A 12,082-nucleotide genomic window follows, 5' to 3' on the forward strand; every position below is an offset into this window, starting at 1 on the left:
GGGGTTGTCTTAGCTTCCCCCCTCTTTTTTTTTTTTTTTTTTTTTTTCAATTTTATGGATTTTTTTTTTTTTTAGTTTATTTATTTCATCCATAAGTGAGAGAAAGAGACAGTCAGACAGACAAACATCACCACCAACAAAGTCCTGACCCCAGCACAGACCTGCCAGCCCTCAGCCAGCTCTGGATCACCGGCAAGTCCATTGCCAGCACTCTCAGGGAGGCCTCTGGATTTGAAGTGGGAACCCTTCCACGTGGGATTGTCTCGCAGAACGTTGCATTTTACCACAATACCCTTTGGCCCTTGCCTGTCCCTTCAGCATCTCTGTCTCTAAATAAACGGGCCATAGGCCAGTTACTACGTGAGGGGCATATTCTCTACTTCCATCCTCAAGATCTGGAAATTCTCAGCCATTCCACAGGGCTCTCTCTGAAACCATTCTTACTATGTGAACCATTCCTTTTGCTTAGCTTCAGCAAAAAGACACTTGTTTATCCTAGAGCAAATCAGAGATCATCTGTTACCACAGATGTGGAAGAAAATACTTCCTTCAGTCTGAGCAGAAAACAAAGTTCCTTGCCTGCCAAGGGGCAGCCACCCCTTGCTTGGGCCTTACTTGTTCTCGTTGCTTGCATCATAACGAGGCATGGGGTCCAAGTCATTCCCATTCACATCGCAACTCGCCAGAGCATCCTGTGGTTAACAGAGAAGACAGTGAGAGAAAGGAGATGGACAGTCATTAATTAGCCATTGACCCACAGGCTCATGCATTCTTAAACACATTTTTGCAAGAGAGTAATTAGGTTAACTAGTATGCTCATGGTTCTGTGGTGTCAGGATGCCATAGGCAGGGCCTGCTCATTCAATAATAATCAATGTATATTTTCCCCCCAGAGGTGAAGAATAACTCAACACAAATCTGAAAAAGAAATGATGAAAAGCTATTTGATGATCAGGCAGACTAGCCAAATGCCTGGTTCATTCCTGCCAGTATTTTTCTCCTCGTACCTAGAATGACCAGTTCATGAAATGTGTGTTTTTTCACAGATGTTCTCAATTACCACCTCCTTGACCACCTAGAAACAAAGTGATTTATTTTTCCTAGATTCACCCTTGTCTTTGTCACTGGTGAGCCCAGTAAAAATGATTAGGTATTTCCTATATCAGGTATCTTGGGACTTCTATTAGACAACACTTGCCTGGTTCCAAATAATTGTATCTACTAATAAAGAGTCTACAATTCAGACATTTTACTAATATCCAGAGTCTTTTAGACCAACCAAAGTGATGAACAAGGTTCTCCTATGCTAAGGTTTCAAAATGAGAAAACAGTAACTGCAAAACCAAAGTTGGATTTGCTGTTTGCTTTTAAATATGCTTGTGAAAAATATCCTAGTCACTACAAAGAATTTATTGCGCTATTACCATCATTGAAATTTACATCATTATAGACAGCCTGATTTTAAATGTTTTAAATTTTCTTATGCTTCATAATTATTTCTAATTTCACTGTTAGTGAAAATAAACACTATCTTTGTTTTCTGTCTTTATCAAAGACTTCTTTTTGAAAATAATTTTTAATACACAGAGCTTGAACTGTTTGGGGGGATTAAGCAAAATATGCATTTAATAGAAAGGCAGTAAGTTCCTGGTTCTTGTGCTAAGGAGGATTGGATCTATGGCCCCTCTTAGTGATCATCAGAGTATGAAAGATTTCAAAATTTATCTAATGTAACTTATCAACTTTATTTCTAAGGAAATAGGGGACAAAAAACAGGTGAATTTCTAGCCCATTTTTACATGAAATAAATCATACTAGAACCCAGGTCTTTTTTGGGGGTTAGGGGAAGTCTTTGCTATAGGGCGCATGCGCTTGCCAAAAAGACAGAGACAGAGAGACAGAAAGCGAGAAATCACCCCCCGGGGGAAAGGCCACACCGCGATCCCTTCTTCTCCATTCTGCTCTCGGGATCTTGGGCATGCACCCAGTGTGAGTTTAAGCCACTGGGTCCGGGATTCGAACTGTGGTCGACTAGCCATATGCGATGTAGCCATTATGCCATCTGCTGGTCCCAGAGAACCCAGGTCTTATGTGATCTCACCCAATTCACTTTCTCTACGCCTCATATCTCCAACATAAGAACTGAAAGGGCTCCAGTACTGCCAACTGCATAGATAATTCTGGAAAATTTTCTTACTAGGTGGTAAAAATGAAAATTGCAATCACAATTAGGTGAAAGCTATCCGTATTTAATCAGATACATTAATATGTAGTGGGGATCTGCAGCACACAGAAAAACAACCTCTTGCATGTGACAAAAAAGTTATCTCTGCTGGGGGACAGGCACTCGTGATTTTGCTCTTCTACCTGATCCTGAATAGTTCATTCTACTTATCAAATGAGGAGTCTCACTAAACCAAAGTTTCTGTTTTGGTCTAAAATCCTACACTGTGAAGAGACAGAAGTTTACCTACATGTGTTTGCAAGCAAGTGAGAACAGTCACTCAACTGTTTCATTCAAGAGAACTAAATGAATTTGCGGTTCCCACTTAAGAAAGAGAATTGACAGGGAACCAGCAGTTAGTGTAATGGCTATGGCGCTGGACTCCCATGAAGTCGACCGTGGTTTGCGTCCCGGACCTGGTGGCTTGAAACTCACGCTGGGCGCGTGTGTGTGCGTGCCCAAGATCCCGAGAGGAGAATGGAGGAGAAGGGATTGCAGTGTGCCCACCCCTCCTGGGGGGTGATTTCTCTCTTTCTGTCTCTCTGTCTCTCTCTCTCTGTCTGGCGAGTGCATGCGCCCTATAGCGAAAAACCTCTCCAAAAAAAAAAAAAAAGAACTGACTAATTCCTACGGTCTACTGGGAGGCTGATTATTATTGTCCTTTAACAACAAAGAGGCAAAGGGACAAGCAGGTGTCTAATGGCTATGTCACTGGACATTCACGTAGTGGACGGCAGTTCAAGGCCCAGACCTGGGGACTTAAAACTCACACTCCCAAGAGGAGAATGGAAGAGAAGGGACCGCAGAGTGACCATCTGCCTGGGGGATGAGTTCTTGCCTTCCTTCTCTTACTGTCTCTCTCTGACAATCACATGTGCCCTATGGGAAAACCTAAAAAAAAAAATAATAAAAAATAAAAAGGCAGAGAGAGGTAGAGACAGAGAAACTTGAGAAAAGTTGCAAGCACATTTTTTTCCATAAAAGAAAGTGTTGCCTGGCTGGTTGAAAGAACTGTTGAGAAGAGTGAGTGTTGTTGAGAGCATATGGTACTGGTGGTGTGATTTCTGCTACCTTTTGCTTCTTTCTGTAGGTCAGAACATCAAAGGCACTGGAAAGCTGAAAGCCTTATCTCGTACTTCCTGTCCTCTAAGAGCTCATCTTTTACAAGAACAAAACACAAAGCCTATTGTATCTGTTGCTGCATTTTTCAGTAGCTTTCCAATCCTTTCTGATAATCCTGACAAGAGTTCTCCTGCTTCTGAGGAGGGAAGACATTCCGACCTTAGCAAACACTCACATAATTCTGCATCAGGTCCGGATGGGTCCGCTCAATGCCATCGTCCAGGATGGTGACCACAATGTTCTTTCCCGTGTAGCCTCTCTTCCAGGCTCCTTCAATATTCATGTCTGATTGGCAGGGATGTGTGTTATCGCTGCAGTGCTGAAAAAGGAAAAAGACATTACAGGTTACTAAATACAAGGGAGATGAGAGAATTACCTACTCATTCAAATAACTGTTTGAGTCCCAGACTCGATAGCTTGAGAATCATGCCAGGTGCATGTGCATGGGTGCCCAGAGTCCTGAGGGGTGGGGGAGGTTGGGGAGAGAGTAGAGGAGAAGGGATTGTGGCATGGCCATCCACCCCCAGGGTGTGATTTCTCATTTTCCCTCTCACTGTCTGTCTCACTCTAGCGAGCACACATGCCCTATGGCAGAAGCCTAGGAAAAAAAAAAAAAACATGCATAATATTACCAGAAATTTGGTAGATGGCCGGTAGAGCAGATGCGTAGATCCCCCACATGATAACAAGGAAAGGCACAGAGAAAGCAAGTGAAATAGACATCTCTGACCCCAGCTCGGTCTGTTCTGTATTATAAAGTCTTTGGAAAGACATAACGTGTATCTCAAGGGCAGAATAAAAGATGCAACATTTTATCTTTGTCATAGATGCATGACCTCAAAATAGTCATTGTAGCATTTCATTTGTAAAACCCAATTTAGTAACTTAAGACCATATATTTTATTGTTTCATAACTAGGCACTTAGAAGCCAGTCCTGCTGGATGGAACAAACTCAGGAGGTTTCCAGTTTCTGTGTAGTCAGCCAGAGCTGTGCTACTGTGACAGGCCCATAAATGCAACACAAAACCAGGTTCTCTCACTAAATTAACAATGGCTACTGCACCATCATCATGGGGATAGACACACTCATTCAGTACTATGTGAAGGGGGAGGGAAGAACAGTGGGAAGTCCAGAAAGGAGTCCTGAACAGAAGTGCATGAGGGCTTCAACAAGCAGGCTATAAATGTGTAGGAGTTTCACTCTGCCATGGCTACAACAAACAAACACTGAGAAATTAATCAAACCAGCAGCTTTTTCTGACATAATTTATTAGCATCTATCCGCCCCACACGATTGTTCCTTCGAGTCCATCATCCCTTTGAACTAGCTCTCAGAGTAGTGCTGTTTTCCAAGTTAAGACACATGGAGGAACAGAGGAAAGGAGATGCACTACCACGCAATGCTATTGCAACCCCAGCCACCCCAGGTCTGTGCCATTCACCACTTTCTTCCCACTTCACAACAAACAGTCCGGTGCTTTAGAAATGGAAGACAATTCCAAGCTCTCTATGCTCTGAGCATAATGGAAGCTCCACAGCCACTGATCCATTTACTACACACTTCATTGAGGGCCTACTACACACTGGGACCTGGCTGTGAACAAGACAGTTGAGACAGAGAAGACAGGAAAGACAGAGAAAACAAAGAATCAGGTGAGCATTCATTTATCCTGTCTGCAGTCCTGTGTCATCGTCAGAGAGAGGCAGAGAAAGAGAGAGAGAAAGAAAGAGAGCATCCCACGATGGAGCATGGTTATGCTATGATCCCTTCTCCTCCATTTCTCCAACCTGTTCATTTTGGGCATGCATGGACACAACCCTGGCGTTTTTTCAAGCTGCCAGAGCCAGGATTTGAACTGCATGGACGACCACGTTGGATCCAGCTCCCTAAACTATTAGACCACAACCACTCACTTTCTGTGTTTTATTTATTTATTTATTGGTAGAGGTTTTTCCCTTTGGGTGCGTGCATTCTCTGAGGGGAGAGAGAAAGAGATAGAGAGGGGAAACGTGAGAAATCACTCCCTGCGGGGACTGCCATGCCAAAATTCCTTCTCCTCTATTCTCCTCTTGGGATCTTGGGCATGCACACACATGCACCTGGCATGGGTTTCAAGCCACTGGATCCAGGACTGGAACTGCGGTTGGCCATGTGGGAGTCCAGTGATGTACCACTGTGTCATCTGTTGGCCCCTCTGTGTTTTAAACAGGGTAATATGATGATGAATGCTGAGGGGTCTGCATACATTACTTTAGGACAGATGATTAGAAAAAGACTCCAGTCCCTGAGAAAGTGAAAACTGAGCTGAGACTTGGCTGATGAGGAAGGGGGGGTCTCCCCAAGCCTGGGGATAAGTAGCCTGGTAGGGGGCTCAACAAATGCAAAGACAATAAAGCCAGAAAGGGATTAGCATATCAAAGTAAGAACAAAAAGATTAGTACTGCTGAATGTTAGTGAAGGAGAGAGAAGGGCTCTGGAGGTGGTCAGACTCAAGGGGCTTAGTAGGCCAGGACTCAAATTGTACTCCAAGTACACCTCCATGGAAGCTTCTTTCTTTTAAAAATTATTTATTGGGGACCAGCAGTTAGCATAATGGCTATGTCACTGAACTCCCACATAGTCAACCGTGGTTTGAGTCCTGGACCCAGTGGCTTAAACTCACGCCCGGCGTGTATGCGTGCGTGTCCAGGATCCCAAGAGGAGAATGAAGGAGAAGGGACTGCGGCGTGACCAAACCCCCTGGGGGGTGATTTCTCACTTTCTGTCTCTCTGTCTCTCTCTTTCTGGCGAGTGCATGTACCCTGTAGCAAAAACCTCTCCAAAAAAAATTATTTAAGTTTATTTATTATTATTATTATTTCAGTCTGCCACAGGGCATATGCACTCACCAGAGAGAAAGAAACAGAGTGAAAAAGCAAGCCACCAGGTTCAGGACTTGAACCATGGGTTAGCCATGTCGGAGTCCAGTGCCTTAAGCACCTTGCCACCTGCTGGCCCCTGAAGCTCCTTTTTTTACAAACCTTACACTTTGAAATCAGATTCTAACTAGTGAAAGCTACCTTCAAAGCCCCAGACATGAATCTTTGAATTAATTTATTCCGTAAAGGAGACTACCTTTTGTGGAATGCTATAAATTCATTTCAGTAGTTTCAAGGATACATTATAAGGGTATACTCATGTTTTCCTGATGAACGATATCAACTTCATAGAGACTAGGGGAGTCTATATTTTTAAAATTTATCTTTAGTGAGAGATTTTTGCAATAGGGCACGTGTGCTCACCAGAGTGACAGAGAGAGGAAGAAAGAGAGAAACCACCTCCCCCACCAGGGGGGATGGCCACCCACAACCCCTTTCATCCATTCTCCTCTCAGGATTTTGGGCGCTCACACGCACACACCCAATGTGAATTTTAATCCACTGGGTCCAGGACTCGAACTGTGGTTGACTACATGGGAGTCCAGTGATGTAACCATTATGCCATCTGCTGGTCCTGGGCAGCCTCTATTTTAATGAACGCTAACATTTTTTTCCACTTTCCCAACTTCTTCCTCGCACTTGATGTTCCGTGTGTGCATATGTGCATACACACACACACACACACACACACACACACACACACACTCTACTACTCTTCTCCACTGATCCAAATCCCAGTCTCCCTCCATCCTGTAGTTTTAGGACACAGCCCTGGACCTACCTTCTCCCATAAAGCCTTCTTCCACTTACTTGTTTTTCCTCCTTCCTTTAATTCAGGAACACACACACACACACACACACACACACACACACACACATACACACACACACACACACTGTTCTGTATAATCCACCTCCTACTCACTGAATTCTGGTAAATTGTTGACTCTTGAATTGTGTGTGTGAATTCTGTCTCTCTGATATGATAATAAGCTTGTAGAAGACCACACTATTAAGTATCTAACCCAGGATTTCAGAAATATTGGCTAATTACACACAAAAACCGACACTTGATTTCCAAGTTCAAAACTGCCATTCTACTTATTACTCTGAATGAACTCTTTTGGGAAGATACCTAGTCAGCTAATGCTTGGACAATAGAGATGATAATGAAAGAAACAGTGCAGAGTTCTGAAATGCCTGTTTTCAGAAGCCTCATTCTGAACAAAAGTTTGAGCCTCTGCTCCCCAAATATTTTAACACAAAGCAACCATGACAGGTTTTCATTTCCTTTTCTTTCCAAACCTGCTGTGGCCACCTGTGGTATCAATTTTGACATGGAGTAGTGCTCGTGTGGCCAAGAGGTGGGCCGGAGGAAGGAAGTGCAGGGGAAATGGGTAGGCCACAAATGGGATAACCATTCTGGAGTGAAGGGACGCTGCCTGAAATTGTAATTACAAGAACTGAAGAAAACCAGCCGTCTATGGAAAACATGTGTGTTAAACGTGGAGCAACGAGGTTTCTTTATTCCATCTCTGCTTCTATTGCACCTGACTTTACCATGAAATGTTCTTGTGCCACCTTCTTTCTCTTTTTCTTCACATGGGCCACCATGGTATTGGTCAGAAATGAAAGAGAGGAAATAGCCAATGGATGCTTTCATTAGGATCTTCTAATATAGAGAGTAGCCAAAAGGTCAGAGGCGACAATAAAAGAGTGAGTCAAAGCTTGGAGCATTTTTTACAACTGAGAATAAGGTGAGAGGACATTTCAGTCAGAATCCTAACTCCTCAATGTGAACCTTAACATTGCCACACATTTCAAGGCTTCCAACAAATGTGTTTCAATGTAATTGTTTCAGACACCCAAGGTATCCCGAGAACAAGGACGATGGGAAAAATACCCATGTCACTCAACAATGACCAAGGGTGACAGCAAGTTCATCACTTTCTTAACTGCTCCACTGAAATGGTCTTATAAACTAGGCTCTATATACCGTCAGGAATTTATCCTACAATCCTCAAAGGCAAAAGAAACACATACTAGCCATGATGCCTTCATACAAAGTCAACCATGTGGAGAAGGTCCCTGCCAAGGCTAGAACTGAAGACCAGTGTCTGGAATTGTTACCACAGAGGCAGCCCCTAGCCTGGGATTCACAAAAGGGGCCAGTCAGAAACCTCTAGCATACTGGAAGCTGATGAAAACCACATATGCACACAGGACATGCAAAATAAATATTTATAGTAAACGTATTTACCTTCAATTCTGAATAATAATATCCTGTATGTCAATGATGGTCTATGCATCGATGACTAAGTATTTAGAAATGACACTGAACACACAAAATGAAAAATATCCTATAGAAATAATGGTTACCATCCACTCTGCCCACTTTCTTACCCATAAAAGCAATTATTTTTAGGAAGAAATGTTAAAGAGATTGTTTTGGGAGCTCAAGAAACAGCCTTTTCCATATCAGGGTTATGAGCTATTCTGCTTCTAAGCTGCTCGGTGTGAGCCCATTTCTTTTATGTCCGTCTCCATAAACACAGTGTTCTTCACCGAAAGGAGAGTTTATACCCAAAACAAACACCTTTGTTATGTTCTCAGTATCGGTATTGTTTCTTCAGAATGAGGGTGAAGAGAGGAAGGGTGGTGGGATATTTTCAATGTCATTCTTTCCAAACTTCTCTCAATTCTGAGGGTCTTTGATGACCTGCCACTTTATATGCTGTCCATCTGCTGACACTGAAGACATCTATTGTTCACTGCTGTTGACATAGGAGCTCCTAAGCCTGTATCTCTCATCATCTAATGCTAATAAGAAAACAGAATATATAAAAATCTGTTTTAGAGGCAAATTAAGAATCCCACACAGTCAATTCAGTGAAGTGTATCAGATACTAGGAATCTTTTGTGAAATCTGGAGTTCAGGAGTTGTAAGAAACGGAAAAACAATAGACCTGGTATTTCCTTAAGTAGAAATATCTACTAGGTCCTTAGCATGGCCAAGCACTACACTACCACTTTGTGTGGTTAGCGTCATTTAAGACTTAAACTGACCATTCGAGAGACGTACTTTCATCACCTACTTTCAACAGATAGAGAAAAGGAGACTTAATCTGCCTAAATAAACTTCCAAAGCTTAAACTGCTGGTCTAGAGTAGAATTAGGATTCAAAACTAAGCAGTTGGACAACAGAGCATGAGGCTATGGAAACTCTTCTGCTAAAAATTGAAACAGTTAAGAGTTTAGAACAGGGCCAAACACATGCAAATTCGGATAAGGAGTAGATACAGAGTAGATGATTCCAGAAATCATACTAGCCTTGGAACTATGGTCAGTGTATTCTGATAAAGTAGAATAGAGTTAGATAAGACTTCGGACTCCGAATTTTTCCTTATTCCATTTCTTGCAACACATCTTTTAGGAAACATGTCAATTTCTCTTTGAATACTTTGAATAATGGGAAGCTCACTTCTTTATTAAATAACCAATATTGTGCTGGTACACCAGTTCTGAAGGAAAAACAGCCCTGTTTGAAATGTCGACCAATTTCCATGATGTAGTACAGTTTAAACTCCTCCAATCACACCATTCCTGAATGTGTAACAATAAGCTTTTGTGAACGGTTAGAAGGCGGATCCAGCACATCACTGAACAACCCGTCATTGTTTGGTCCTGCTCTGTTTCTGATGAAGTCATCCCTCCTCATGGTTTCGCATCTGCTTCTCAGTACTCGGGAACTGCTGCGAAGCACCTAGGCTCAGCTCTCCCTTTTGCAATTTCAGAGAGTAGTTTCATTCCCTCTTGCATTAGTTTTTTTTTTTTTTTTTGGAGAGATTTTCACTGTAGGGCGCGTGGGCTCGCCAGACAGACAGAGAGAGACATAGAGACAGAAAGCGAGAAATCACCCCCCAGGGGGGATGGTCATGCCACAATCCCTTCTCCTCCATTCTCCTCTCGGGATCTTGGGCACGCACGCACACGCGCCCGGCGTGAGTTTTAAGCCACCGGGTCCGGGACACGAACCGCGGTCGACTACGTGGGAGTCCAGCGACATAGCCATTACGCTAATTGCTGGTTCCCTCTTGCATTAGTTTTGAGAGGACTTTCTTTAACCTTTCTTTCCTCAAAGCTACCTGAAAAAACTGGACTTGGGACATTTGTGAGGAGGGCCACATACTGGTGTGACAGGCTCTCTTTAGAGTAGCTTCTGCAGTTTTGTCTCCAACACTGAAAATGTCTTCAGATTCTTGAAAATCTAAATCAAGCTAGGTTAAGTTCTAAGATGTTTACTATTTTATTTATGGACCAGTTTTATGAACCTCAAATCCTTTGTTATCTATCATACATACAGAAGACACACAATGCCCCTTCCCAAAACGGATCCATGGTCTGATTACCCCCCAAATTATTCAATTTGTAGATAATGTAGAGAATTCGAATTCCACTTCTACTTTCCAGGTGTATGACTTTGTAGAGTCTTTTTTTTTTTTTTTTGTGCTATAGGGTACGCGCACTTGCCAGAGAGACTGTAAGTGAGAAATCACCACCCCCACCCTGGGGGGATGGCCATGAAGCAATCCATTCTCCTCCATTCTCAGGATTTTGGGCATACATGCACATGTGCCCAGCATGAGTTTTAAGCCAAAGGGTGTAGGACTTGAACTTGGTCAACTAAGTGGGAGTCCAGCGATGTAACCATTACGCCATGTGCTGGTCCCATGAAGTCATCTTTATTCTTTTTTTTGAGAGATTTTTGCTGTAGGGTGCGTGCGCTCACCAGACAGACAGAGAGAGACAGAGAGACAGAAAGCGAGAAATCATCCCCCAGAGGGGATGGCCACGCCACAATCCCTTCTCCTCCATTCTCCTCTCGGGATCTTGGGCACACATGCACACACGCCCAGCATGAGTTTTAAGCAACAAGGTCCGAGACACAAACCGCGGTCGACTACATGGGAGTCCAGCGACATAGCCATTACGCTAACTGCTAGTCCCAAGTCATCTTTATTCTTAAAACCTTACCTGTAGTTAGGACACAGAAAATTGCTATAAGAATAAAGAAGAGAAAAGAAGTAATAAACGGCTGCTATGATTATGATCATGTTGTTACCAACGATAACACATTCATAGAAGGCATCAGTTTTCCTAATAATTTAAAGACAATCTAATTTAAAAAGATTAAAAAAAAAAAAAAAAAGTAGGTCCAGCGTGGTGGTACAAGTCAGCAGCAAACTGAAATGCACTGCTGGAAGCCAGATGGCTGACCGAGGGTTCAGATCCCTGGGCTGGCTTGAAAACATGCCCTTGTGTCCAAGATCCTGACGAGCTGGAGGGGACAGAGGATCACGACATGAAATCCTGTTGAAGATGCCTCTCTCTCTCTCTTTCTCTCTCTCATATGTGCACATACTCTCTATCATGAATAAGATAACACTTTTTTCTTTTAAAAGGTGTGAAATGTAAAATTCTGAGATGATGGTTTCCTTCATTATCTAGAGAGGTAGGCTGAGCAAATATGAAAGGACCATTGATTATTTGTAAGAATAACTAGAAGGACCCACCCGGTATTTCACACTCGAAGTCTTGGGCCTGCACTGGGCAATGGTAACTGGGGATCGGGTGTGAAAAATACCCTGCGTTCAGTTGCCCTTTGGTGTACTGGTCAAATGCTCTGGCCTCTGACTCATCCTGTTTCACCACCCACATTTATACTGGTATTTAACGCTGTCAGGACCATGAGTCTCATTTACTAGAATGTACTATGACACAGGACATTGCTCAGTTATAGTTTAAGAGTGTCTCGC

At 42.9% G+C, this 12,082-nt stretch overlaps 1 protein-coding gene across 3 annotated transcripts in view; it reads right to left on the reverse strand.

The window, feature by feature from the left end:
- PCSK5 (proprotein convertase subtilisin/kexin type 5) overlaps positions 1-12,082 on the reverse strand; it is a 537,419-nt gene that overhangs the window by 375,024 nt on the left and 150,313 nt on the right. For all 3 annotated transcript variants that reach the window (XM_014586632.2, XM_006145503.3, XM_014586633.2), the window contains exons 4-5: positions 3,522-3,665; positions 616-692 (exon numbers count right to left, since the gene is read on the reverse strand). In XM_014586632.2, the coding sequence (XP_014442118.1) occupies positions 616-692; positions 3,522-3,665 (221 nt within the window). The remainder of the gene's footprint in view (positions 1-615; positions 693-3,521; positions 3,666-12,082) is intronic.

This window comes from Tupaia chinensis, unplaced genomic scaffold, assembly GCF_000334495.1.
Source record: "Tupaia chinensis unplaced genomic scaffold, TupChi_1.0 Scaffold000147_1, whole genome shotgun sequence".
NCBI classification, from domain to species: domain Eukaryota; kingdom Metazoa; phylum Chordata; class Mammalia; order Scandentia; family Tupaiidae; genus Tupaia; species Tupaia belangeri.